The following is a 27,300-nucleotide window of genomic DNA, read 5'->3' as shown; positions in this document are numbered from 1 at the left end:
GTGGGGAGAACAGTCGCCATACCGGCATCAGACAGGCGCCCAGCATCAGCAGGCGCGTCAGTGTTCGCCGTTGCCAGCGCAAATACCTTCGCCGCCATACTGGTGCTTGCCCCCGTCCGATCACATAAGACTGTGTTGACTGAGGTTGCCCTCTTGTCGTCCATGGGGCGCCGACCCGTCGTTTCCAACGCAGTCGCTCCCCCGGTTAAAGTAGCTGTTGCGGCCCCGTTTTCCCTTGGCTCGGAGTGGCCAGGTCCAGAGACCCCTGCCACAGCCGTGGGAAAAACGGTTGCCGTTCCGGCGCTTGGTCGGTGTCCGACAACAGCAGGCGCGTCAGGGTTCGCCGTTGCCAGCGCAACTCCCTTCGCCGCCATACTATTGCCGACCCCCACCAAGTCGCTCTTCCCTTTAGCGTTGGTAGCATTGGTAGCCCTCTCTCGTTCACTAGGGCGTATGGATGCCAATGCTGTTATCCTTCTCCCTGTGGAGGAGGACGAATTATCTCTTACTTTGTTTTTTTTTTTGTTTTTGTTGTTCATCTTGTTCGTATGACCCCTTGCTAGACGAGGCCAGCTTAGGGTCACCTTATTGAAAGGGGGAAAAGTGTCGTCCGCCGCGGCAGAGCCCCTTACCGCGGTAAGACCATTTTTACTCTCTGAGGCGGCCCGGTGTCAGAGAGGCTCCGTACAAATACAGCCAGATTAACCTCCCGGCTGCAAACCATCCAATGGGCACGGTGCCGCATAACACCCTGGATTGGGAGGGGACAGATCTTGGTCATCGCTCACCCTAGGACTAGGCCACCGCAGACATGGAGATCCATGTGAACCTGCATCCTACTGGGTGGCATAGTCCCGTGGTCAGCGACTAAGCCCTCGCATCGCGGCAAGATGTCTGTCGAGGGATCGGTGGTATACATAGTATATATCTCATACAACCGATTATTCAGATAAGAAACTTTGCGCAATTTCTGCCCCGTTTTAACAGCTTCAAACGAGTATTAAATTTTTATAGAAATCAATACGTCTATCGAGTTTGGTACAAATTGGTAAGCTGTTACTAAGATCAAACTTTTTAGCATAAATGGGCAGTGCCACTCCCCTTTTCCAAAATTCGGTGGCTGTTTAATCTTGAGCTCAAATAAAATGTCATTGAACCACTTTCAATAACTTTTAGTTATCAATAAAATACATATTTGGCTTGTAAATTAAAAAAAACATGTAAAATTTTACGATGAATTTTGCAGCACCTTGTTATTGTGGCACCAAAAACGGACATTTGAGTTTTATAAGAGTATTGCCATTGAAAAGAAACAATACGTCTATCGATTTTGGTAGTTATTGATTACGTGACTACTTAGATACAACTTTTTATCATAAGTGGGAAGTGTCACGCTATCTTATCAAAATCATTAGTTTATCTTATTTAATGCTTAAATACGTCATTATAAGACAAATCTCGTTTAATTTTTTTTATTTTTTACTAAAAATATTTTGTTTTTGCATTTTTCTAAAAATTTTCGAGTTTGACGAATTTTTGTGAAGCATCCTGTATCTGTGACATTCTGAGCTTTCATTTTGCATTTTAAATTTTTAAAATATCTTCATTGGTTCAAAAGTTATGATTTTTGCAAAGAAAAAACTCAAAAGGTGTCACTGTGCGTCGCTGAGAAATGCTCGCGTTCACTCGTATACACATGCTTACATGCTATGCTTTCTCTAACGTTCAGTCGTCAGTACAAATTTTCAAAGTCGTTAGTTGGTCATTTCATGCGCGCATGATTGGTACTTCATTTTCTTGCAAAAAAATTCTAATATTGATCAGTTTAAAAAATGCACACAAAAAAGCATAAGTTCTTGACCTCAATGCCAGTGATGGATGACTTCAAAATTTTTAAAAGAGATATGGCGTTCGTTTGCTCCAAGTTTCTGGAGAAGAACTATCTTCACAGCCCCAGTTAGTTGACCCATTCAAAAAAGCGTTAAAGGGGAAAATGGAGGAGCTTGGATTAAGTCGTGAGCAACTATAAAACACCGAAGAGTCCGGTTTATACTGGAAAATTTTGCCACAAAAGACGTATGTGTCATCCTTAGAAAAAACTGCTCTAGGTGCAAAGATGGAAAAGCAAAGAGTAACTTTCTTGTGCTGTTAAAATGCGTCAGGATCTCATCAACTCAAACTTATTGTAGTCGGAAAGGCTAAAAACCCCCGTTGTTTTAAAGGTTTCGACTGCCCAGTGTATTATCGACATTCTAAATCCGCTTGGATGACTGCGGGTATTTTTGAAGATTGGTTCCACCATTCATTCATACCTGAGGTAAGCTTTCATATGTAATTCTATCTCAGTAGCTTAAAGCTCATTAAATTTGCTTAGGTTACAAAGTTGTTGATGGAAAAGGGATTACCAGTAAAAGCTATCCTTCTAATTGATAACTCTCTATCGCATCCACCCGAGGATGAACTGAAAAGTGAAGACGGCTGCATATTAGCAATGTTTATGCCACCAAATGTCACCCCTCGTATACAAAAGGATCAAAACGCAATCAGGATTACGAAACTTTACTATAGAAACAGTCTTTTGGCTTCTGTTGTTGCAAAGGGGTTTAATTTGCTTGAGGCTCTAAAGCAAATTAGACTTAAGGACGAGATTGTTACTTTAGAATCTGCATGGAGTAAGGTAGATGCTGTTGCGCTATTCAAATGTTGGAGCAATGTTTTAAGTATAGTAGAAAATCAAGAGGATCCTGAAGATGAAATTCCTTTGAGTGTTCTTCGAAGCAACTTAATTATGAATGTAAGAGATTTGGAGGAAGGTGCAGCCAATATTTTGTCATACTTGAGATCTGAAGTTTGTGTTTTAGAACCGTTAGTCAAAGAAGTTTTATTTTTTTATTTTTATTAAATTTCACTTTAGGTTGAAATCACTGCTTTCAACGTTAGAGAATGGAACGATGATGCTATTGAATGTAATGACAATGAAATAGAGGAAATTTCCGACGATAATGGTGATTGTTCTGTGGAGGCAGAAAAGACGATTACATCAAAGGAAGCTATTGACATATTTAATAAAACTTTGGAATGGGCTGAAATTGAAATGGTTGATAAATCGGATTTAAATGTGTTGAAGAAACTCAGGGAAAAGGCAGTTTTTAAGATGCTTGAACAAAAGAAACAAAAAAAGAGAATTACTGATTTTTTTTGACATGAATTTTTCCAAAAATTTAACTGAATATGAATTTATGCATAACTAACTTTTTTATTGTAACTGATTTTTTATTTGTGTAATGTGAAAAAATGAATAAGTAACGTTTCTTTTGTGGTTTTAAATAAAAAATATATGTCTTAAAACTAATTAAATATAAAATTTTTCAATTTAGTTGCCTTTCGTCAATTGGAACAATCTCGCAAAACTGAACAGGCCTGGTTTTAATTAGTTCATATTATCGCGAGTGCACTGTATAGCATATATTGTTGTCTGAAAAAATCATAGAAATCGCTGGTATATATATTATATACCCCATATAAACTGTAATTTTTTCCCCTTTTTTACGGCTAGAAGCTTCAAAATTCATCAAATTTCATCAAATAGTTACGTTTACATCATATATTTTTGAAATACGTGATTCGTAGTCATAGTTTTTACATGCAGACCACAATAAACGTGAAGCTTTGCATCCTCACGCAAAGTACCTACCTATTTTTTATTTTATATTTATCTTAAAAATCGATTAGATATGTTCAAATTTCACCAAATGCTTACGTGTATAACATATATCGTTGTCTGAAAAAATCATAGAGACCGGTGGTATATATAGTATATATCTCATACAACCGATTGTTCAGATAAGAAACTTTGCGCAATTTCTGCCCCACTTTCGCGAACTCCAAGCGAGTTCCATGGTTTTTTCAGAAAATTTAGAAAAACGTTTTTCTAAGCGGGGTCGCCCCTAGGCAGTGTTTTGGAAAACACTCCGAGTGTATTTCTGTCATGAAAAGCTTTTCAGTGAAAAATCGGCCTGGCAGATGCCGGTCGGAGCCGGTATAAAACTTGTTCCGTCCCGCCAACTCGTAGGAAAAATTCAAAGGAGCATGACGCGCCTTACATTTTGTATGAGGCTTTTTACGTGGTGTTCTGCTGTGAAAGCCGTTCTTGTTCAGAGATTTTTGGACTGTTCTTGGATGGAACAAATTGCCTGATGAGTTTGCTATATCTTCAACTCAATTCGGAGCTGAACCCTTTGGATTTTTGTCCACTTTTCCCAATGTAAGATGACGTCTCGGCAAGATAGTTTGCTCGGACGCCTACTGTGTTTCGAATTTTCGGTTGAACGACTTTTTTAAAAGTCTATTACAATTGTCTGTACTCTTGTTCGATTCAATGCAATTTCATCCCATTATTTCTTTTTTCTGGGCTGTACTACCAAATTTCCCATGTCAACCGGTATTACTTTCCTAGGGGGCATTCTTGATATTTAGGTGATAGAACAGCAACTAAAATCAATACATATTAGCAAAGCCACAAAAATGAAAAAAGGATTAAACTAGATAAACAGAACATTACGGTTAGTATAACAAACCATATTAAAATGCAAGTTAGGTAACTGGTACTCTATGAACACTTTTTATACCTTTCATGAACATGAAATGGTATATCAACTTAGGTCCGATGTTTGTAACGTTGAGAAATATAGAAGATAGACTCACCATTAAGTATAGAGAATTGATCAGGGCGACGAACTGAGTTGATATAGCCATGTCCGTCTGTCCGTCCGTCCGTCTGTCTATTTGAACGCAAACTAGTCCCTCAAATTTTGAGATATCTCAATGAAATTTGGCACAAGGGTGTATTTTTGTATTATATTAGACATTTTTCGGATCCGGTAGGATCGGACCACTATAACATATATCTCCCATACAACCGATCGTTCAGATAAGACGATGTTGGTCATTCCTCCCGCAATCTAGAAAGTATAAACGTGAAACTCGGTGATATATATTTTAATATATCATAGAATATTTTCTGAAAAAATCACTTTGATCGGAGCTATATATAGTTATATCCAGGCCTGACGAGAGGGGAGGGGGAATGGGGGATTCCCCCGGGACCGGGGTTTCTCAGGGTCCCGCGATTTAGAGGTACTAAGACACTTTTTTTAATTCAGGAGAGTCTTTAGTTGTTCCATGTGCAAATTTTAAGCCGAATTTCAAAAGCAACGAATATTGATAATAATTTTTTGCCTGGGCCTTTGAACAGTGAGGAGACAATAAAAACATCAAACAAAAATATATGTTTACATGAATCTGAAATCGTAAAGTTTTCATGGTGACACTGATGAAGGTTCATCTTCAAAAAGTCTTCCAACAATACCACCAACTCTGTATCAAAGTCCAGATTATTTTGTGATCTGAAGAAGTCAACGAAATAATTCGTCGAGGTCATCAAAAGTGTACTGTTATTTTTCCACGTGATTATCATGACGAGGCATTTCCTACCTCGTTGTTGAACAGAATCTTGCCAAATGGAGAGAAAGTGGAGCGTGACTGGTTAGTGTGGAATGCCAGTAGCAATGCCTTTTATTGCCTACCATGTCGTCTGTTAAACACCAATACTTTCAATCGACCTAAAATTTGTTGTTCTGGCGGATATTGGAAATTCCAGGTATGGAAGAAGCTATACGATAAACTGCCATCACACGAAAATACTCAAGATCACATTAACGCTCCGATTCTGAGCGTTACCGGTAAAATAGTACCCAGAACATTATGTAACCGAATATCGTTACCAGTTCTTTTATCCGCGATTCTGGCCCAAGTGGTAACGCTGTCATCACCGAAAACTCACCAGTGTCTGTGGAGAAATTTGAAAGGTAGTTTTCTTCACTTTCACGGTTGCCACTTTGGTCCATTTGGACCAAAAATGGTCCCTTCCAACCCCATTTGGTCCGCTGATCCATTTTCTTCAATTTTGGTCCGTTTTAGGCAGTAGCCACGATTGGTACTTTTCTTTCTTTTTCACTCAGATAAAAATTCACAATATTGCCCAAAAATTCGCCACACTTTCATATAATTTTGAATTTACTTCAATGGAACTCTCACCATAAAAAATTGTTCAGTCAATAAAATGTGCCAGAACAATAACATTTAACCTAGGATATAATTAATTCCAGGCATTAAAAAGAAAAGTGTTGGCAAACATTGTCGTTAATTGTTGATGAAGTAACCGACTATTCAAAAAAAAAAATCTTGTTTTTAATAATATTAATAACGGCTAGATATTTAGATCCGTGTATAATATATGAAAATAAAAATTACTTCTCGCCTAGCATAGCTTATAGCGAGCACTCTGCCGTGAGCCTAACACTTTCAAAACTTATACAAAGAAATTCTATGCATTACTTCTCGTTTGGCACGTTGATATTTAAATCTTTCTCACCCAGCTCAATGAGTTTAAGGAATTCCAGGACTATTGTGGTGTTAAGCCACGCAAGCCCACACAGCATTTAGATGATAAATTTTTGAACTTTCCTTCATATCAATACAATCTGAGTTTTCATACAGTTGAACAAAATATATAATAAAATAAGATTACTTTTAATGATCAAAAACTGGAAATCATTTTTCGATCACTTTTTGAAATCATTTTCGAATAACTTTGATGAATAAATTTTAAGATTTTATAAAAACGAACATAGAGAATAATAAACCTTGTTTGCTTTTGGTGACCAATAACTGAGAACAAATTTTCAATCACAATTTGGAATAATTTTTATACTCAGTTGAGCAGAGCTCACAGAGTATATTAAGTTTGATTGGATAACGGTTGGTTGTACATATATAAAGGAATCGAGATAGATATAGACTTCCATATATCAAAATAATCAGGATCGAAAAAAAATTCGATTAAGCCATGTCCGTCCGTCCGTCCGTCCGTCCGTTAACACGATAACTCGAGTAAATTTTGAGGTATCTTGATGAAATTTGGTATGTAGATTCCTGAGCACTCATCTCAGATCGCTATTTAAAATGAACGATATCGGACTATAACCACGCCCACTTTTTCGATATCGAAAATTTCGAAAAACCGAAAAAGTGCGATAATTCATTACCAAAGACAGATAAAGCGACGAAACTTGGTAGATGAGTTGAACTTATGACACAGAATAGAAAATTAGTAAAATTTTGGACAATGGGCGTGGCACCGCCCACTTTTAAAAGAAGGTAATTTAAAATTTTGCAAGCTGTAATTTGGCAGTCGTTGAAGATATCATGATGAAATTTGGCAGGGACGTTACTCCTATTAATATATGTATGCCCAATAAAAATTAGCAAAATCGGAGAAGGACCACGCCCACTTTAAAAAAAAAATTTTTTTTTAAGTAAAATTTTAACAAAAAAATTAATATCTTTACAGTATATAAGTAAATTATGTCAACATTCAACTCCAGTAATGATATGGTGCAACAAAATACAAAAATAAAAGAAAATTTCAAAATGGGCGTGGCTCCGCCCTTTTTCATTTAATTTGTCTAGGATTCTTTTAACGCCATAAGTCGAACAAAAATTAACCAATCCTTTTGAAATTTTGTAGGGGCATAGATTTTATGATGTTAACTGTTTTCTGTGAAAACGGGCGAAATCGGTTGATGCCACGCCCAGTTTTTATACACAGTCGTTCGTGTGTCCTTCCGCATGGCCGTTAACACGATAACTTGAGCAAAAATTGACATATCTTTAATGAGCTTAGTTCACGTACTTACTTGAACTCAATTGATCTTGGTATGAAAAATGAACGAAATCCGACAATGACCACGCCCACTTTTTCGATATCGAAAATTACGAAAAATGAAAAAAATGCCATAATTCTATACCAAATACGAAAAAAGGGATGAAACATGGTGAGGTAATTGGATTGGTTTATTGACGCGAAATATAACTTTAGAAAAAACTTTATAAAATGGTTGTGACACCTACCATATTAAGTAGAAGAAAATGAAAAAGTTCTGCAGGGCGAAATAAAAAACCCTTAAAATCTTGGCAGGTATTACATATATAAATAAATTAACGGTATCCAACAGATGAGGTTCTGGGTCACCCTGGTCCACATTTTGGTCGATATCTGGAAAACGCCTTCACATATATAACTACCACCACTCCCTTTTATCGTACAAACACATTCTAGAGTCACCCCTGGTCCAGCTTTATGGCGATATCTCGAAACGGCGTCCACCTATGGAACTAAGCATTACTCCTTTTTAAAATACTCATTAACACCTTTCTTTTGATACCCCTATTGTACAAACAAATTCTAGGGTCACCCCTGGTCCACCTTTATCGCGATATCTCGAAACGGCGTCCACCTATGGAACTAAGCATTTCTCCTTTTTAAAATACTCATTAACACCTTTCGTTTGATATCCATATTGTACAAACGCATTCTAGGGTCACACCTGGTCCACCTTTATGGCGATATCTCGAAACGGCGTCCACCTGTGGAACTAAGCATCACTCCCTTTTAAAATACTCATTAACACCTTTCTTTTGATACCCATATTGTACAAACAAATTCTAAGGTCACCCCTGGTCCACCTTTGTGGCGATATCTCGAAACGGCGTCCACCTATGGAACTAAGGATTACTCCCTTTTAAAATACTCATTAACACCTTTCTTTTGATACCCATATTGTACAAACAAATTCTGGGGTCACCCCTCGTCCACCTTTATGGCGATATCTCGAAACTGCGTCCACCTATGGAACTAAGGATTACTCCGTTTTAAAATACTCATTAACACCTTTCATTTCATACCCATATCGTACAAACGCATTCTAGAGCAACCCCTGGTCCACCTTTATGGCGATATCTCGAAAAGGCGACCACCTATACAACTACCACCACTCCCTTTTAAAACCCTCCTTAATACCTTTAATTTGATACCCATATCGTACAAACAAATTCTAGGGTCACCCCTGGTCCACCTTTATGGTGATATTTCGAAACGGCGTCCACCTATGGAACTAAGGATTACTCCCTTTTAAAATACTCATTAACACCTTTCATTTGATACCCATATCGTACAAACGCATTCTAGAGTCAACCCTGATCCACCTTTATGGCTATATCCCTAAATGGCGTCCACCTATAGAACTATGGCCCACTCCTTCATAAAATACTCTTTAATGCCTTTCATTTGATACACATGTCATACAAACACATTCCAGGGTTTCCCTCGGTTCATTTTCCTACATGGTTATTTTCCCTTATGTTGTCACCATAGCTCTCAACTGAGTATGTAATGTTCGGTTACACCCGAACTTAACCTTCCTTACTTGTTGAATTTAATTTCTTTACCTTCCGTGATCAAAAATTTAAAATCATTTTTCAATCAAATTTCTTAATCTTTGCAGACTACCTTTCTTAAAAAAATTATGAATTTTTTACTTGTTAAAACTATACTTCTTATTGAAAATCTGATTTTTCTTCATTTGCTCACATTTTTCCAATCATAAATTCCAAAAAAAAAAATACAAATATACAAAACATATTCAAGACTAAAAGTAATATAAATGCTGCTTCTAATATAAAAGATGTCTTCTAGCATTTCTCTAGATGCGGCTTCCCAGAAAAGACATACTGGATGGAACAGATGTACGGAAGTTGTAAGCTGTTTGAACCGCTGGTAAGTTAAGCTTGATCGACACGCCTGGACCCGGCTTCAACATCCTCCATGAGCTATGATTGTCAAAAACATCAAGTTATATTTAAAGAATGATATGAGACATAGTAAAATCGTGATTTTTAAAGTGACATCGTTACCATGGTCTAAGATGATGATCATAGATGATGTTGGATGTTGTAGTCGTGTGTGTGTACAACGGTCAAATTAATTATTACCTGTGGTTCAAAAGCTTACTTCCGAGCTTCCGGATGCTTTCACCCCTAATGAAATATGATCTTTATTATTTATATTTATATATTTAGTTATGTATTAAATATAATGGAAAAATTAATCACAATCGTGTTCACAAATGATTCCAAATCATCATTTAATATGATTGAAAAATGTTCTTAAATGTGATCAAAAAATGACTGTGAAAAGTAATCAAATGTTAATCCAAAAGAAGTAAAGTGCAATCTTCCAGTAATATCAAGTATGATAAAAAGATGAATAAAAAATGTTTAGAAATATGAATCATAAATGATTATTCAAGAATAATCACATTTAAGGTACACTTTTCTCCCGCCGATACATTGATTTTCGAATAAAAAATACTTTTAAATTTGAAAGTTTTCAATCATCTGGGGGTATGATATTTGAATATTTTTTGATAAATATTTTCAAAAAATGCTGGCTGGGAGGTAATTGAAAACTAAGTATCTTGGCACAAGAAATATTTTAACTCGAAGACAGAAGGAAGCAAATGCAAAAGAGATTTGATTTCGGAAGAAATGTTTTGTGTAAAATTATTCCCGTAGGTGCTAGCAGAACCCCTGAAGCCTGGGATCAAAACTCACACTTACTGAATCTAGGCTCTGATATGAAGTTTAAACGTTAAGGGAAAAAGTAAGCATCTATAAAAATAGCACTAACAAAATTGCCTAGTTTCATTTATGATTTGCTGAGTTTTCCACATACATAGTTCGGCAACACCAGAACGTAAATTTGGAAGCATTTCTTACTAAAACCTAACTGCATTATACATTTTATTTCATTGCAATCAACAACATAATGCTAGAACCAAGAGCTTTGTGACCAAAATTAGGTTCACAACGTTTGGTTGGTGAAGGACATAGACTTATCCTATGTCAAAATATAGTACCATTTTTGGTTGCATGCACATATATTTGTTTGTTCAGCTTGAATTAAAGGAAAGTCTTCACTATGTTTAGTAAAATTTTATATGGAAACATTAAAAAAATTTTTTTTTTTTTTTTGCGATCAGTTCGATTATGTACATGTATTTTTGAGTAGGCTAGTCTGATCTAATATTTCCTGGTACAAATAGAGATTTATTTTACCTTTCGCCCGACGTTTCGCTGAATATTTCAGCCTCTTCAGGGGCTACACTATTTTTATTTTCAAATAAATAAAAAACAAAATGTCACAACACATAGAAATTAACATGAAAACATTAAATTACACTTACAACAATATTGGACAATAAGAACACACATATAAAACTAAAATATCAGTACCACCCTACCAATGATGACATTATACGAAACATTCATTCTCTCTCAATTCGTTTCCAGGAATGGGTCTTAAAGTTCATTCAATTGTAAACATTGGTTCATTCGATTGTAAACAAACTTCATTCGTTTCCAAGAATGGGTCTTGAAGATCAGAGTTGCGTAAACCGCGCAAAAAAAATTCCAAGAAAATCGGTGCGTTTTCATTATTTTTCATTTCAAGTGTATTCAACTACATAAGCGGATCAAAAATTTGTAAAAAAGGTACAAGAAATAACAAAATTAAATGAGCTGTTATATTAACGCACGAAAAGAGATAAGTACATTTTATCTTAGCTATCAAAAAATTAAATTTCACGTGTTGTCACGGAAAAATTTTTAAAGGGTAAAATAAGCTTTTTTTTTGTATTTGTGATCCTGAAAAAAAACAGAGCAACTAAAATTTCTACTGCGTTGTAAACAGTATGGACTTATACCCAACTACCGCACAAATTCTATGAGGAATGTAAAAATTAACACAACATCAGAAAAATTAAAAAACAAATGGAAAACTGCAAACGTCTATTTCTAACAAAAGCACTTAACATTGATATAACACAAACAAATATTAACATAAAAACAACGAAAGATCTACTATATCATGCACAACAACAACTCAAAGCAAATTTAAACCCTTTAGAGTTTGACGATTTTATGATAAAACAACACATCCAAAGCCAGAAGACTGCAAAAGAAACCGAAACAACACATAATTCAAAGCTAGAAAGACTGAAACAGGAGCAGATGAGGAAACTGGGAATAAGTAAAAACAACATTTGGTTCGTGAACAAAACCAACATCGTTTTTCCTGAGGAAGTAAAGTGGTTACTGTCGCTCGGGAGAAAGTTGGCGATTCCAACAACAAGTAAGAGTTTCTCACCAATACGTATCATAATGGAAATGGAGCAAATAATTATGGGCATAAAAGACGAAAAAGAAAAAGATGTAGTGAGAAACAGGGTGAGCAACAACATATTACTTTTTAAACGAAACATCAAACATAACTCCGCCGAAAAATTCATACTCACAGCATTTAATAAAACAAAAGCATTTCTCAAATCCAACACTAACATTGTTATCACAGATGCAGACAAGGGAAACAAGACGGTAGCAATGTATGAATCCCAATACAAAGACAAAATGAACAAATTATTAGAAGACAAAAAAACATACAAACCCATAAGAGCAGATCCAACAGATATGCTACAAAGGAAAAACAATAAAATAGTAGACGAACTTTACAAAACAAAACAAATCAATAAAAGAGAGAAGCAGCAATTAACTAGCACGGCCGCGGCGGCGCCAAGGCTGTATGGACTGCCTAAGATTCACAAACCACAGATTCCCTTGCGTCCGATTGCCTCATCGTTCATGGTACCCTGTTACAATTTGTCCAAATACATAGGACAGATACTTAAAACAATTATATCTGAAGAGCATAATGTGAAAAATGTGTTCAATTTAAAAGATAGATTGGCTAATATTAATTTGTGTGAGGAAGATGTGTTAGTTTCGTTTGATGTTGTGTCCTTATTTACAAACATACCGACAATGCAAGCTATAAACATTATAATGAGAAAATGGGACCAAATACAAAACACAACAAAAATTACAAAAGCAAAGTTTCAACAAATTTTAGATTTTTGTCTTAGAGAAAATAATTACTTCATGTGCAATAAGAAACTATACAGTCAGACTCATGGAATGCCAATGGGCAACCCGCTTTCACCGACAATCGCTGATATTATTATGGACGACCTTTTCAACAACACCATCTCGAAGCTCAAACAACAACACAATATTGACTTGACATTTATTATTAAATATGTGGACGATGTTTTCGCAATAGCAAAACGCAGTGACGTTAATATAATTCTAGAGACGCTAAACAAATACCACCATAAAATCCAGTTCACTATGGAAATGGAGGAAAACGCGAACATTCCTTTCCTTGATGTTCGTATACACAGGAAAAACAATAATATTAAATTAGATAGGTACTCAAAACCAACGTCCTCTGGCCGCCTAATTAACTTTTTCTCCTCCCAACCAACCAAATACAAAATCAACACAGCGAAGAATCTGATAAATAAAATACTGACCATAAGCCATCAAGATTTCCATGACGCCAACAAAGAGAAGATACATTTGATTCTAAGAAATAATAATTACCCCAACTACCTAATACACGAATTGATTAACCAGGCGATCATAAAAACCAGTAACCACCTCAAAAAATTACCATACGCAGCAACAACAGACACTAAGAAATACCGCAGTGTGACATATATTCCTAAGCTCAGTCCTTTAGTCAATCACAACATAATTAAACAACAAAACATCACACTAGCTTACAAGTCCAACAATACACTGTCCAAAATATACACAAAAACAAAGACTCCAATAGACAAGCAACAACAAAACAACGTGATATACAAAATAGAATGTAAAGGAAAGGAGAACGAAAACTGTGATAAAACATACATTGGGTCGACAAAGCGGGCGCTAGGTGTTCGCATTGCCGAACACGCAGCTGATATTAGAAAACAAAAACACAGCACTGCACTGTCACAGCACATACTCAACTGTGGCCATACAGCTGATTTCACGAACACCAAAATTATTGATAACGAAGAAAGGGAGATGGTGAGATACACACTTGAAAGCTTGCACATTTTAAACAACAGACAAACGACGATGAACAGAAAGGAGGACAGCGACAATATCGCCGCTGCATACATGCTATGCTTGAGTAAATAAATAAATTAGTAATGACAAGACTACCACGTAGGGTGCAATGATGACATGATATGAAACTTCTCGCTCTCTGAGAGCGCGTGAAAATGTGCATTTTTTATAACATTGACCATAGATGCCATCATCCTCAAAATCAAATTTGGGCATTTCGGAATAACTTTGGGGTATTTTACATGGTAAAGGTTTAATTTATGATTTTCACCGAAAACTTACTCAAGTTTTCAAATGGGATATCAAAAAACTCGAATTTTTTCAGGATCACAAATACAAAAAAAAAAGCTTATTTTACCCTTTAAAAATTTTTCCGTGACAACACGTGAAATTTAATTTTTTGATAGCTAAGATAAAATGTACTTATCTCTTTTCGTGCGTTAATATAACAGCTCATTTAATTTTGTTATTTCTTGTACCTTTTTTACAAATTTTTGATCCGCTTATGTAGCTGAATACACTTGAAATGAAAAATAATGAAAACGCACCGATTTTCTTCGAATTTTTTTGCGCGGTTTACGCAACTCTGATCTTCAAGACCCATTCTTGGAAACGAATGAAGTTTGTTTTCAATCGAATGAAACAATGTTTACAATTGAATGAACTTTAAGACCCATTCCTGGAAACGAATTGAGAGAGAATGAATGTTTCGTATCATGTCATCATTGGTAGGGTGGTACTGATATTTTAGTTTTATATGTGTGTTCTTATTGTCCAATATTGTTGTAAGTGTAATTTAATGTTTTCATGTTAATTTCTATGTGTTGTGACATTTTGTTTTTTATTTATTTGAAAATAAAAATAGTGTAGCCCCTGAAGAGGCTGAAATATTCAGCGAAACGTCGGGCGAAAGGTAAAATAAATCTCTATTTGTATCAGGAAATATTAGATCAGACTAGCCTACTCAAAAATTCATGTAAAAAATTTTTATTTTATACTAATACTTAGGTGTAATTTTTAACAAAACATTGACATGGAAAGACCATATTTTTAGAACGGTTGGAAAAGTGTATGGAATGCTTCGTACACTATGGTTAACACAGTATTTCACGCCTTTGCACATAAGACTACTTCTGGCTAAAGCGTACTTAATACCTACGCTACGCCATGGTTGTGTGATTTACTCAAACTGTGACTATCTGTGCAAGAACAAACTAAATGTTGTTTACAACAACATTGCTAGATATGTTTATGGGTTGAGAAGACTTGACCACGTATCACAACATGCTGAAAGGTTGCTAAACATTTCTTTCGAAAATATTTTAAAAGTCAAAACTCTGTCCTTCCTCCATAAATTGATACACACGAAGGAACCTGACTATCTATATCGTAAGCTTATTTTTCTGCAATAATCAAGATCGGTGCTTCTTCTTAAGCACATTAGATACCGCACGCTAACCTCTGAGCGCCAATTCTTTGTTACTGCAATACGTCTTTGGAACTCCCTACCTACAAGTTTTCGACTCTTAAGTAATGCTCTGCACTTCAAAAAAGAGCTAACATCATTTTTTAACGACTCTTAAACTGGATCTCAAATTGTTGTTAAAATATTAATTTCTAAGTCCTTTTCCTTTCTCTGTTCTTCTTTCTTTATTTGTTAAATACTATTCGATCTATAACCAGCCAAAGGTTACCATCACTACTGCTGTCTTTTAATATTTATTAATTACTTTTCTTTACTTTTAAGATTTACATTTACATTCATAAATATTTCACTATTATCCGTTATATTAAATTTAATTTGATTAATCTAATTTATTATTATTATTGTTTAATTACATACTATACTACTCTAATTATATTATCTACTCCTAATTGTACTATATAGTACTAGCACTGCCTGTATCTGCTTAAGTCCGAACAATTTCACGCACAAGAATTCCGCTATATTTAAAGGGTTATTATATGCTTTAAATACATACATACATCCATAAATGCATTTTTTATATTTTGTTGCTTCTCCCACTTCTAAGTTGGGAGAAACTGCTTTGACAAATTGTAATTGCAAAGCAAAGTAGGCCACATGGCGGAACGATACAAGGTGGCAGCATGGTGACATACCTACAAACATAAATAAAAATTGCATGTACTTTGTTTTTGTAAATTCGATGGACAAATGTCAAAATCGTACTGCGTCGGAAGTTCATGTATCAAATCAAATAAAAAAAGCGTACAATCAGCTGTCCCATGCTGTCACCTTGTATCTTTCTGCCATGGTAGGTCACCGACTGCTACTCAGCTGATGGTACAGCTAATAAGCAATCTACGGTATTGTGCAGCGAAGAATCGGCGACCGCTAAATCAAGTGATTTGCACAATTGGTGTGTACATATGTACGTATGTACCATGAAATGTATGTATATATATCGAATATTGTAATTGGGGCGACATTGGCTATTTAGCTTATGTATATTTTCCTTTTTTTCTTGCTGGACTTCGACGTTCGAGGTTTGGCGAACTGCATCTCATTTTATTTGGCAACTGGCTGCTAAAAAGGCTTAGCGGCCACGAAACAATTATAATTGCTCAATTTTTATAGCTCATGCTATTCATGACTAGCACTGCTAAATAATTTGTCAAAATTGTTGTGCTAGGAACAAATTTTCAAATAAATACATACATACATACATACAAATAAAACAAAAATTTGGTCCTTTTTTCGATGAATTTTGGTCCCAAATGAAAGCATGGTGTGGCAGCCGTGTTCGCTTTACCGAAAATGTCTCACTTGTAGATACGAGGTTAACGAATAAACGGGACGATATGTATATGCATATTATGCATGATAATTTTCTACATAGGTATATTGTAATTTATTCTGTGAAAGTACATAATGTAAATAAATATGTATAGCAAGAGGCAACATTTTTTATAAGCTTTTATTTAGTTTCACTTTTGTTGTCTGTAATGGAATCTTGCAAGTTAAATTTGATACACTTCCCGGTGTCCGATTGAGCTGAAATTTTGCACACATGTATAACTCCGATGACAATGCAATATTAATTTGTTAGAATTCGATAAATTAATCGATAACACAGTTATCGGTAAAGATTTGTATTTACTTTGGAATAACAGCCTAAGTCCCATACAAACCCGCCGGTACCTACCCGTGGATTGTGATATTTGGACGTGGTGAATCACGCGTATCACGCGTGGTGAATCTCAACGCTTGCGAAAAGCGGAGACACAACCCTCTGTTGCATTTCTGTGTATAACCAACATAGCTGAATTTTTAAGGCTGTTTAACTCTGTAATCTTTTCTGTAATTTATTTTGCTTTTGGAAAAATTACCTATTTGAAAAAAGCTGGCTGAAAAATATTGGCGTAACAGCTTAAGTTAAATCAAGAATAGAAAAACTTGGAAAATTTGAGCAGATGTGGCAATTTCGCGTGTCCGTTGAACGAAATATTGACAATATATTGATCATCGCTAGGAAATTAGCGACATTCCATCAACTTAGCAGCACTTTAGCAATACTTCTGTTATTATTTGGCCGCTCAAACACACCCATATTAATTGTGCATTAAATTTAAAATATACAACTCAAAAATGACTCCGGTTGTTATGTCCGCAGCATTTATTTGGTGCAAATACAACATAATAATTAACGCGGCCAAAGCCATAATAACTTGCACGGGTCATCAATTCTTTCTCTGATTCAAAAGCTGAACTACCAGCGCTACCGCCATCAGCTCAGTGTCATCATTGCCAGTAGCGCCAATAACACCAAACTCGTGCCTGACACACAAAAGTCGTTCACTCAATAGCGCAAGTGAAATGTACTACGCACTCACTACTAAGTAGCGTCAAAAATTCGATTGGAGTCAATTCGTCAATGAGCTACCATTGAGCTGGCACCGCATTGGTGCTGGCGCCATGCAATTTACATAACTAAAATTGCACGAATGTCCAGGCTTATGACTTTTTTAATCCAGATGGTGAAAACGAAGACTCAAAGGAATGCCACCTTGCAAACAACAGCCGTCATTTTCAAAGTGTAAAAATTCTGTGATACAACGAACGCTAACGCCGTTAGGCTGTTATCGGTAAGTGTTGCATACTTTTCTGCGCACTTGATTTTGTTTTACAGATTTTTGGCGATGGAATTTTAGCTAAGCGAAAGTAGGAATTTTATTTTAAAACGGATTTAACCCACAGATGAGAGATCTGCAATAATTAGTTGTAAACTGATCGCGGCATAGGCAAAGTTAAGTTATTTAACACTGTTTGACACAATTTTATATGTGCTCTCTGTCAAAAATGCTTCAACTAACTTAGTCACATTTTATTTCGATTATGAATATGCCCCAATATATTCGGATTATGATATAATAAAATTAAAGAAAAAAATAAAATTAAAAAAAAAAAACTTTTTTAAAAATAAGCTTTTGTTATTGGTTAATAAAATTAACTAAAAAGTAAGTTGATGCATTAGAGAAATGGATAGAATGAGAAACGTTACAAATAACTAAGTAAAGATTACGTAACTAATTTAAACAATATTTTACCTTACTAAAAATTTAAAAAAATTCCTATTTAAATTAAATTTAAGAAAAAGGCTTTTCTAAGAACAAGCTTCTATTACTTGTTAATAAAACGAACTAAAAAGTAAAAAATTAAATTAAAGAAAAAAAAACTTTTTTAAAAATAAGCTTTTATTATTGGTTAATAAAATTAACTAAAAAGTAAACAATAAATTGACTCTAAAGAAATATAACACTTTATAAGTTCATTGTAAGCTTTAACGATAATTAGGCTTTTTCGTCTGCGACAAAAGAATTCTATATTGTACATAATTATATATTTTTAACATTAAAACTTTACACCTAAATTATTAAACCTTACAGTTTATATCACAGTCCTAATTGTTCTAATAAAAGCGTGTTACATTGCGATAGCAAGAAAAGGAGATCCTAAATGTTCTTAATTATACCATCAAAAGTCAACACGTTTTTTATTAGAACAATTAGAACTGTGATATAAACTGTAAGGTTTAATAATTTAGGTGTAAAGTTTTAATGTTAAAAATATATAATTATGTACAATATAGAATTTTTTGTCGCAGACGAAAAAGCCTAATTATCGTTAAAGCTTACAATGAACTTATAAAGTGTTATATTTCTTTAGAGTCAATTTATTGTTTACTTTTTAGTTAATTTTATTAACCAATAATAAAAGCTTATTTTTAAAAAAGTTTTTTTTTCTTTAATTTTATTTACTATAATCTTTACTTATTTGCGCTTACAATTCTTTATTTTTCAGTTTTGCCTTTTTCTAAACAACAGCTGTTGTGTGGTTATTTCGATGTAACCACCTACTTTTGTGGGTAAAAAATTATCCGGCTACTTTCGCGGGTAGAATACCAAAAGGGTGTAAAAGTTGCCACATGATTTCGTTACCGTTGTGAAGAATATTGTTACCACACTAGAATCGGGGCGTAAATGTTATATTCTATGGATCTTTACAAAATATAATTCAAAATGAGGCTACAATTGATACACTTATCAATTAACAGCTAATCACTGAAACTCAAAAGTGGAAAGAAATTTTATATAGAATTTCGGACACTATTTTATTTTTGGGTGAAAGGGGCCTAGCTTTCAAAGGCGAACGTATATATCTTGGTGAACGAAACAATGGAAATTTGTTGGGCATCTAAGATCTCATAAGCCATTATGATACGATACTTAGAGATCATTTGGAGAAAGTTAGGATTTCACAAAAGCAGCACAAACGTTTACAAGTTTCATTATCTTTCCCCAGACATTCAAAACGAGTTTATGGAAATTTGTGCAAAACAAGTGAGGGAAGCTATATTAGATCAAGGCAAGACAGCAAAGTATTTTGCTATTATCGTTGATGCTAAGCCTGATGCTAGTCACGTTGACTACGTTCATTTTGCGCTAACTCCATTTCAATTCGAAAGCAACACATTTTACAATTCAAGAACGGTTTTTGGATTTCGTGAATTGTAACCAAAAAACTGGTCAGAAAATCGCTGATCTAATTTGCCATACTCTAGGCAACATGAAATCCCATTAAAAGATTATCGTGCACAAGGGTACGATAATGGCGCCAATATGAAAGGAGCTCACAATGGAGCACAACGTCACATTCTCGGCAAACACTCGAATGCTGATTACTCGCCTTGTGCAACCACCAGTCTCAATTTATGTGGTTTGATGCTGCAGAATGTTGTACGGCTGCAATTACTTTCTACAGAGTTGTACAAAAATGTGTTACTATTTTAAGCAGCACTCCACAACATTGGGACATCCTCAAAAAAAATGTGCCGAGCGCTTTTCATAGTCTTGCAGACAAAAGCCAAATTTGACTGCGCAAGCATACGGAGATGTTACCGGCATTCTCAAATACATCAACAAGTTCCAATGTATCTTGCTGTCCTCAATTTGGTTGAAAATACTGACTACCATTAATGAAAGAAAAGTGGTCCTCCAAGCCAGAGACGCCACCATAGATGTTGAGGTCCGACAATTAGATGCCTTATTAGCTGATTTGAAGTTGATCAGGAACCAATGGGAAACAATTTTAAACGAATGCAAATGTTCAATTGAACATCTCGCCAAAGTTTCCGGACATTAGAAAGAGAAAACCCAAAAGACGTTCTGAAGATAATTTAAATGAGATGATTACGGATGATTCAGAGTCTGATTTTAAAAACAATACATTTCTGGTGATCGTTGATTCGGTAATCACTGGCATTACTGAACGAGTTGCAGCTACGTATGAGAAATTTGAGCGAGACGTTTTCCTTTTGTGGCAATTTGAAGACATGGATAAAACTACGGTTCGGGCGAGCGGAGCAAAATTTGTCGAAAAATACAAGTCGGACATTCCTCAAAGTTTAGAATGCGAAATAATTCACTTGAAACACATTTACGAAGGAAATTTTGATAAAGGTCTGTCACCATTGGAATTACTATATGCCGTCTATGTTCAATATCTGTATAAAATGTCTACCAACTATACCTATCACTGTAGCTAAGTGCAGAAAGTTCCTTCAGCGTCCTTTCAAGAATCAAAAACTTTCATAGATCGTGTTCATCTAAAGAGCGAGTTTTAGGACTTGCCACGCTTTGTGTTGAATCCGTTTTGGCAAGACAGTTAAATTTTGATATTATTATAAAAAATTTTGCAGCGAAAAAATCAAGAAAAGCGATATGCGAACCTTCTATATTGAATAATTAAAATTTATAATCATCATTAAATTTATCAGAAATGTATTAAAATGTTACCAAATAACTAGAAAAGATTATTTGAAACAATATGTGGCTGTTAAAAGAGAATTTTATTTCTACGTTACAATAAAATAGTATAAATAGTAAATATTCTGTGTTAATTTTATTGTCAGTTCTTAGTCCAAAAATCATTTTTTTTGACGTAATCCATCAATCATGAATGGAGCGTCATTAATTCAAATTAATCAAATGTATTAGTGGATTTTTTATAGGGGCCAGTAAATTGTTTAGTACCGGGCCCGGATTTTCTGTCTACGGCCCTGGTTATATCCCGTACAAGCGATCTTTCAGATAGAAAGATTTTTGGCCATTTCTCCCTTAATTTAGAATGTATAAACGTGAAACTCGGTGATATATATTTTAATATATCATAGAAGATTTTCTGGTAAAATCACTTTGATCGAAGTTATATATATTATATATCCCATACAACTGATCGTTCAGATAGAAAGATGTTTAGCCATTTCTCCCTTAATTTCCAATATAAAAACGTTGAATTTGGTGATATTTATTCTAATATATCATAGAAGGTTTTCTGAAAAAATCACTTTGATCGGAGCTGTATGTATATAGTGTATACCTATCCCATACAACCGATCGTTCAGATAGAAAGATTTTTGGCCATTTCTCCCTTACTTTCCAATATAAAAACGTTAAACTTGGTGATATATATTCTAATATATCATATAAGATTTCCTGTAAAAATAATTTCGATAGGAGCTATATATAATATACTAGAAGACCCGTCAGACGTTGTCCTTCCCTAAATTTGGCCAATCTGCATACATTTTAATAAGCTTTTTCCGTCTGACCACATTTTAGCCTATATCCCGAGACCATAGTCACCCAGGGGTATGAAAATTACCCTCTAATAAAGCACTCATCAACAGCTTACATTTGATATCCACATTTTATAAACACATTTTAGGGGTACCCGGGTCCTCGTTTTCGCCTATATCTCGAGACCCTAGTCACCCAGGGGTATGAAAATTACCCTCTACTAAAGCACTCATCAACAGCTTTAATCTGATATCAATATTCTATAAACAGATTCTAGGGGTACCCGGGTCCACTTTTTGGCATATAGCTCGAGACCCTAGTCACCCAGGGGTATGAAAATTACCCCCTACTAAAGCACTCGTCAACAGCTTTCATCTGATAGCCATATTCTATACACACATTCTAGGGGTACCCAGGTCCACGTTTTGGCCTATATCTCGAGACCCTAGTCACCCAGGGGTATGAAAATTACCCTCTACTAAAGCACTCATCAACAGCTTTAATCTGATATCAATATTCTATAAACAGATTCTAGGGGTACCCGGGTCCACTTTTTGGCCTATAGCTCGAGACCCTAGTCACCCAAGGGTACGAAAATTACCCTCTACTAAAGCACTCATCAACAGCTTTAATCTGATATCAATATTCTATAAACAGATTCTAGGGGTACCTGGGTCCACTTTTTGGCCTATATCTCGAGACCCTAGTCACCCAGGGATATGAAAATTACCCTGTAATAAAGCACTCATCGACAGCTTTCATTTGATATCCACATTCTATAAACACATTCTAGGGGTACCGGGGTCCACGTTTTGGCCTATATCTCGAGACCTTAGTTACCCAGGGGTATGAGAATTACCCTCTACTAAAGCACTCATCAACAGCTTTAATCAATATCAATATTCTATAAACAGATTCTAGGGGTACCCGGGTCCACTTTTTGGCCTATAGCTCGAGACCCTAGTCACCCAGGGGTATGAAAATTACCCCCTACTATAGCACTCGTCAACAGCTTTCATCTGATAGCCATATTCTATACACACATTCTAGGGGTACCCAGGTCCACGTTTTGGCCTATATCTCTAGACCCGAGTCACCTAGGGGTATGAAAATTACCCTCTACTAAAGCACTCATCAAGAGCTTTCATTTGATATGCATATTCTAGGGGTACCCGGGTCCACGTTTTGGCCTATATCTCGGGACCCTAGTCACCCAGGGGTATGAAAATTACCCTCTACTACAGCACTCACCAACAGCTTTTATTTGATATCCATATTCTATAAACACACCCTATTGGTACCCGGGTCCACGTTTTGGCCTATATCTCGGGACCCTAGTCACCCAGGGGTATGAAAATTACCCTCTACTACAGCACTCACCAACAGCTTTTATTTGATATCCATATTCTATAAACACACCCTATTGGTACCCGGGTCCACGTTTTGGCCTATATCTCGAGACCCTAGTCACCCAGGGGTATGAAAATTACCCTCTACTAAAGCACTCATCAACAGCTTTTATTTGATATCCATATTCTATAAACACACCCTAGGGGTACCCGGGTCCACGTTTTGGCCTATATCTCGGGACCCTAGTCACCCAGGGGTATGAAAATTACCCTCTACTAAAGCACTCACCAACAGCTTTTATTTGATATCCATATTCTATAAACACACCCTATTGGTACCCGGGTCCACGTTTTGGCCTATATCTCGAGACCCTAGTCACCCAGGGGTATGAAAATTACCCTCTACTAAAGCACTCATCAACAGCTTTTATTTGATATCCATATTCTATAAACACACCCTAGGGGTACCCGGGTCCACGTTTTGGCCTATATCTCGAGACCCTAGTCACCCAGGGGTATGAAAATTACCCTCTACTAAAGCACTCATCAACAGCTTTCATATGATATCCATATTCTATAAACACACTCTAGGGGTACCCGGGTCCACGTTTTGGGCTATTTTGAGTATTTTCCCGGCAAGTATTCGAATTTTTCTCACCTTTTAAACCTTCCCTAGACCTCCACCAAGACCAAGATAAGATAAATCCGTTCAGCCGTTCTCGAGTTTTAGCGAGACTAACGAACAGCAATTCATTTTTATATATATAGATATCCCATACAACCGATCGTTCAGATAAGGGGGTTTTTTGCCATTTTTTTATATTTATCTTAAAATCGTTCACGTATGTACATCTGTTCACTATATATTTCTTATCTTATACAGCGCATTATTTGGAGATTACGAATGGGATAAGATTATTGTTCAGCCCCATTCATGAAATGTATGAAGTCTTCGGTACAGCCGAAGACAGTTCCGTCCTTACTTGTTTTTTTTTTTTCTGTTCCGTTAAAACGAAACATGCATGTACACATTTTTCACAAGGTTTTTGTCTTTTCTAAACAACGAAAGTGGGGGTGTATGTAGACTTCTGTTCGTCACTGTATGTATATTTCACAAGCTTTAAGCTTTTCTGGTACTCTGACATAGGCTTGCCAGATTTTTTGCTGGTGCTATCGGAAAGTTCTTAAATCTGCCTGGAACTTCCAGGATTTCTAAAAAAATTCACGGGATATTTGGAAAATAAAACAAGTAAGAACGGGACTGTCTTCGGCTGTACCGAAGACTTCATACCTTTCATGAATGGGGCTGAACAATAATCTTATACCGTTCGTAATCTCCGAGTAATCGGATGTATAAGATAAGAAATATGTATATAGTGAACAGATCTACATACCTACACGATTTTTAAGATAAATATAAAATAATAAACAGGTAGGTACTTTGTGTTAGGATGCAAAGTTTCAGGTTTTTGTGGTCTGCGTGTAAAAACTATGACTACGAATCACGTATTTCAACAATATATGACGTAAACGTAACTATTTGATCAAATTTGATGAATTTGAAGCTTCTAGCCGTAAAAAAGAGCAAAAATTACAGTTTATATGGGGTATATAATATATATACCACCGATCTCTATGATTTTTTCAGACAACAATATATGCTATATACGTAAGCATTTGGTGAAATTTGAAGCGTCTAGCTGTTAAAATGGGGCAGAAATTGCGTAAAGTTTCTTATCTGAACAATCGGTTGTATGAGATATATACTATATACCACCGGTCTCTATGATTTTTTCAGACAACAATATATGCTATGCACGTAAGCATTTGGTGAAACTTGAAGCTTCTAGCTGTTAAAATGGGGAAGAAATTGCGTAAAGTTTCTTATCTGAACAATCGGTTGTATGAGATATATATTACATACCACCGGTCTCTATGATTTTTTCAGACAACAATATATGCTATACACGTAAGCATTTGGTGAAATTTGAAGCTTCTAGTTGTTAAACTGGGAAGAAATTGCGCAAAGTTTCTTATCTGAACAATCGGTTGTATGAGATATATACTATATATACCACCGGTCTCTATGATTTTTTCAGACAACAATATATGCTATACACGTAAGCATTTGATGAATTTTGAAGCTTCTAGCCGTAAAAAAGGGGCAAAAATGACAGCTTATATGAAGTATATAATATATATACCACCGATCTCTATGATTTTTTCAGACAACAATATACGCTATATACGTAAGCATTTGGTGAAATTTGAAGCTTCTAGCTGTTAAAATGGGGCAGAAATTGCGCAAAGTTTCTTATCTGAACAATCGGTTGTATGAGATATATACTATATATACCACCGGTCTCTATGATTTTTTCAGACAATAATATATGCTATACACGTAAGCATTTGGTGAAATGTGAAGCTTCTAGCTGTTAAAACGGGGCAGAAATTGCCCACAATTTCTTATCTGAACAATCGGTTGTATGAGATATATACTATGTATACCACCTATCTCAATGATTTTTCAGACATCAATATATGCTATATACGTAAGCATTCGGTGAACTTTGAAGCTTCTAGCTGTTAAAGTGGGCCTAAAATTGCGAAAATATATATATATACTATATATACCACCATATAAAATAAATAAAAATACCCCCGATCTTTATGATTTTTTCAGACAACAATATATGCTATATACGTAAGGATTCGTTGAAATTTGAAGCCTCTAGCTCTTAAAATAGGGCAGTAATTACGAAAAGTTTCTTATCTGAACAATCTGTTGTGGGGGATATATACTATATATACGACCGATCTCATCAATTTTTTCAGGCAACAATATCTATCTTGGGCGGCCATCGTGGTGTGATGGTAGCGTGATCCGCCTATCACACCGTATGCCCTGGGTTCAACTCCCGGGCAGAGCAACATCAAAATTTTAGAAATAAGATTTTTCAATTAGAAGAAAATTTTTCTAAGCGGGGTCGCCCCTCGGCAGTGTTTGGCAAGCACTCCGGGTGTATTTCTGCCATGAAAAGCTTCCAGTGAAAACTCATCTGCTTTGCAGATGCCGTTCGGAGTCGGCATAAAACATGTAGGTCCCGTCCGGCCAATTTGTAGGGAAAATCAAGAGGAGCACGACGCAAATTGGAAGAGAAGCTCGGCCTTAGATCTCTTCGGAGGTTATCGCGCCTTACATTTATTTTTATTTATACCACCTATCTCAATGATTTTTTCAGACATCAATATATGCTATACACGTAAGCATTTGGTAAAATTTGAAGCTTCTAGCTGTTAAAATGGGGCCGAAATCGCAAAAAAATATATATATACTATATATACCATCATATATATATTATATATATCACCGATCTCTATGATTTTTTGACACAACAATATGTACTATATGCGTAAGCAATCGGTGAAATTTGAAGCTTATAGCTGTTCAAATGGGGTAGAAATTGCAACAAGTTTCTTATCTGAACAATCGGTTGTATGAGATATATACTATATATACTACCGGTCTCTATGATTTTTTCAGACAACAATATATGCTATACACGTAAGCATTTGGTGAAATTTGAAGCTTCTAGCTGTTAAAACGGGGCAGAAATTGCCCAAAATTTCTTATCTGAACAATCGGTTGTATGAGATATATACTATGTATACCACCTATCTCAATGATTTTTCAGACATCAATATATGCTATATACGTAAGCATTCGGTGAACTTTGAAGCTTCTAGCTGTTAAAGTGGGCCTAAAATTGCGAAAATATATATATATACTATATATACCACCATATAAAATAAATAAAAATACCCCCGATCTTTATGATTTTTTCAGACAACAATATATGCTATATACGTAAGGATTCGTTGAAATTTGAAGCCTCTAGCTCTTAAAATAGGGCAGTAATTACGAAAAGTTTCTTAT

At 35.5% G+C, this 27,300-nt stretch overlaps 2 protein-coding genes across 27 annotated transcripts in view; one reads left to right on the top strand and one right to left on the bottom strand.

Moving 5' to 3' along the window:
* ap (apterous) overlaps window positions 1-27,300 on the bottom strand; it is a 487,556-nt gene that overhangs the window by 169,387 nt on the left and 290,869 nt on the right. The window lies entirely within an intron of this gene.
* On the top strand, window positions 1,772-3,243 carry LOC137244326 (jerky protein homolog-like). Of its 2 annotated transcripts, none has more exons than XM_067773201.1 (3): window positions 1,772-2,317; window positions 2,375-2,794; window positions 2,915-3,243. In XM_067773201.1, exons 1-3 carry the CDS (start codon window positions 2,267-2,269, stop codon window positions 3,200-3,202), a joined length of 759 nt encoding a protein of 252 aa, XP_067629302.1. In that variant the 5' UTR covers window positions 1,772-2,266; the 3' UTR covers window positions 3,203-3,243. The 2 variants fall into 2 exon arrangements, with proteins under 2 accessions (XP_067629302.1, XP_067629301.1); XM_067773200.1 differs by having other exon boundaries at window positions 2,375-2,848.

The sequence above is a fragment of the Eurosta solidaginis genome, chromosome 3, assembly GCF_040869045.1.
Source record: "Eurosta solidaginis isolate ZX-2024a chromosome 3, ASM4086904v1, whole genome shotgun sequence".
Lineage (NCBI taxonomy): Eukaryota > Metazoa > Arthropoda > Insecta > Diptera > Tephritidae > Eurosta > Eurosta solidaginis.
Note: the sequence above shows the minus strand (reverse complement) of the source record. Positions and strands in the feature narration are given on the sequence as shown.

What these genes read in the sequence shown, in the direction of transcription:
- LOC137244326 (XM_067773200.1), top strand. Translation starts at nt 2,267, where the DNA reads ATGACTGCGGGTATTTTTGAAGATTGGTTCCACCATTCATTCATACCT. An exon ending in ACCATTCATTCATACCTGAG is followed by an intron (nt 2,318 to 2,374) that starts GTAAGCTTTCAT and finishes AAATTTGCTTAG; the next exon opens with GTTACAAAGTTGTTGATGGA. An exon ending in TGTCATACTTGAGATCTGAA is followed by an intron (nt 2,849 to 2,914) that starts GTTTGTGTTTTA and finishes ATTTCACTTTAG; the next exon opens with GTTGAAATCACTGCTTTCAA.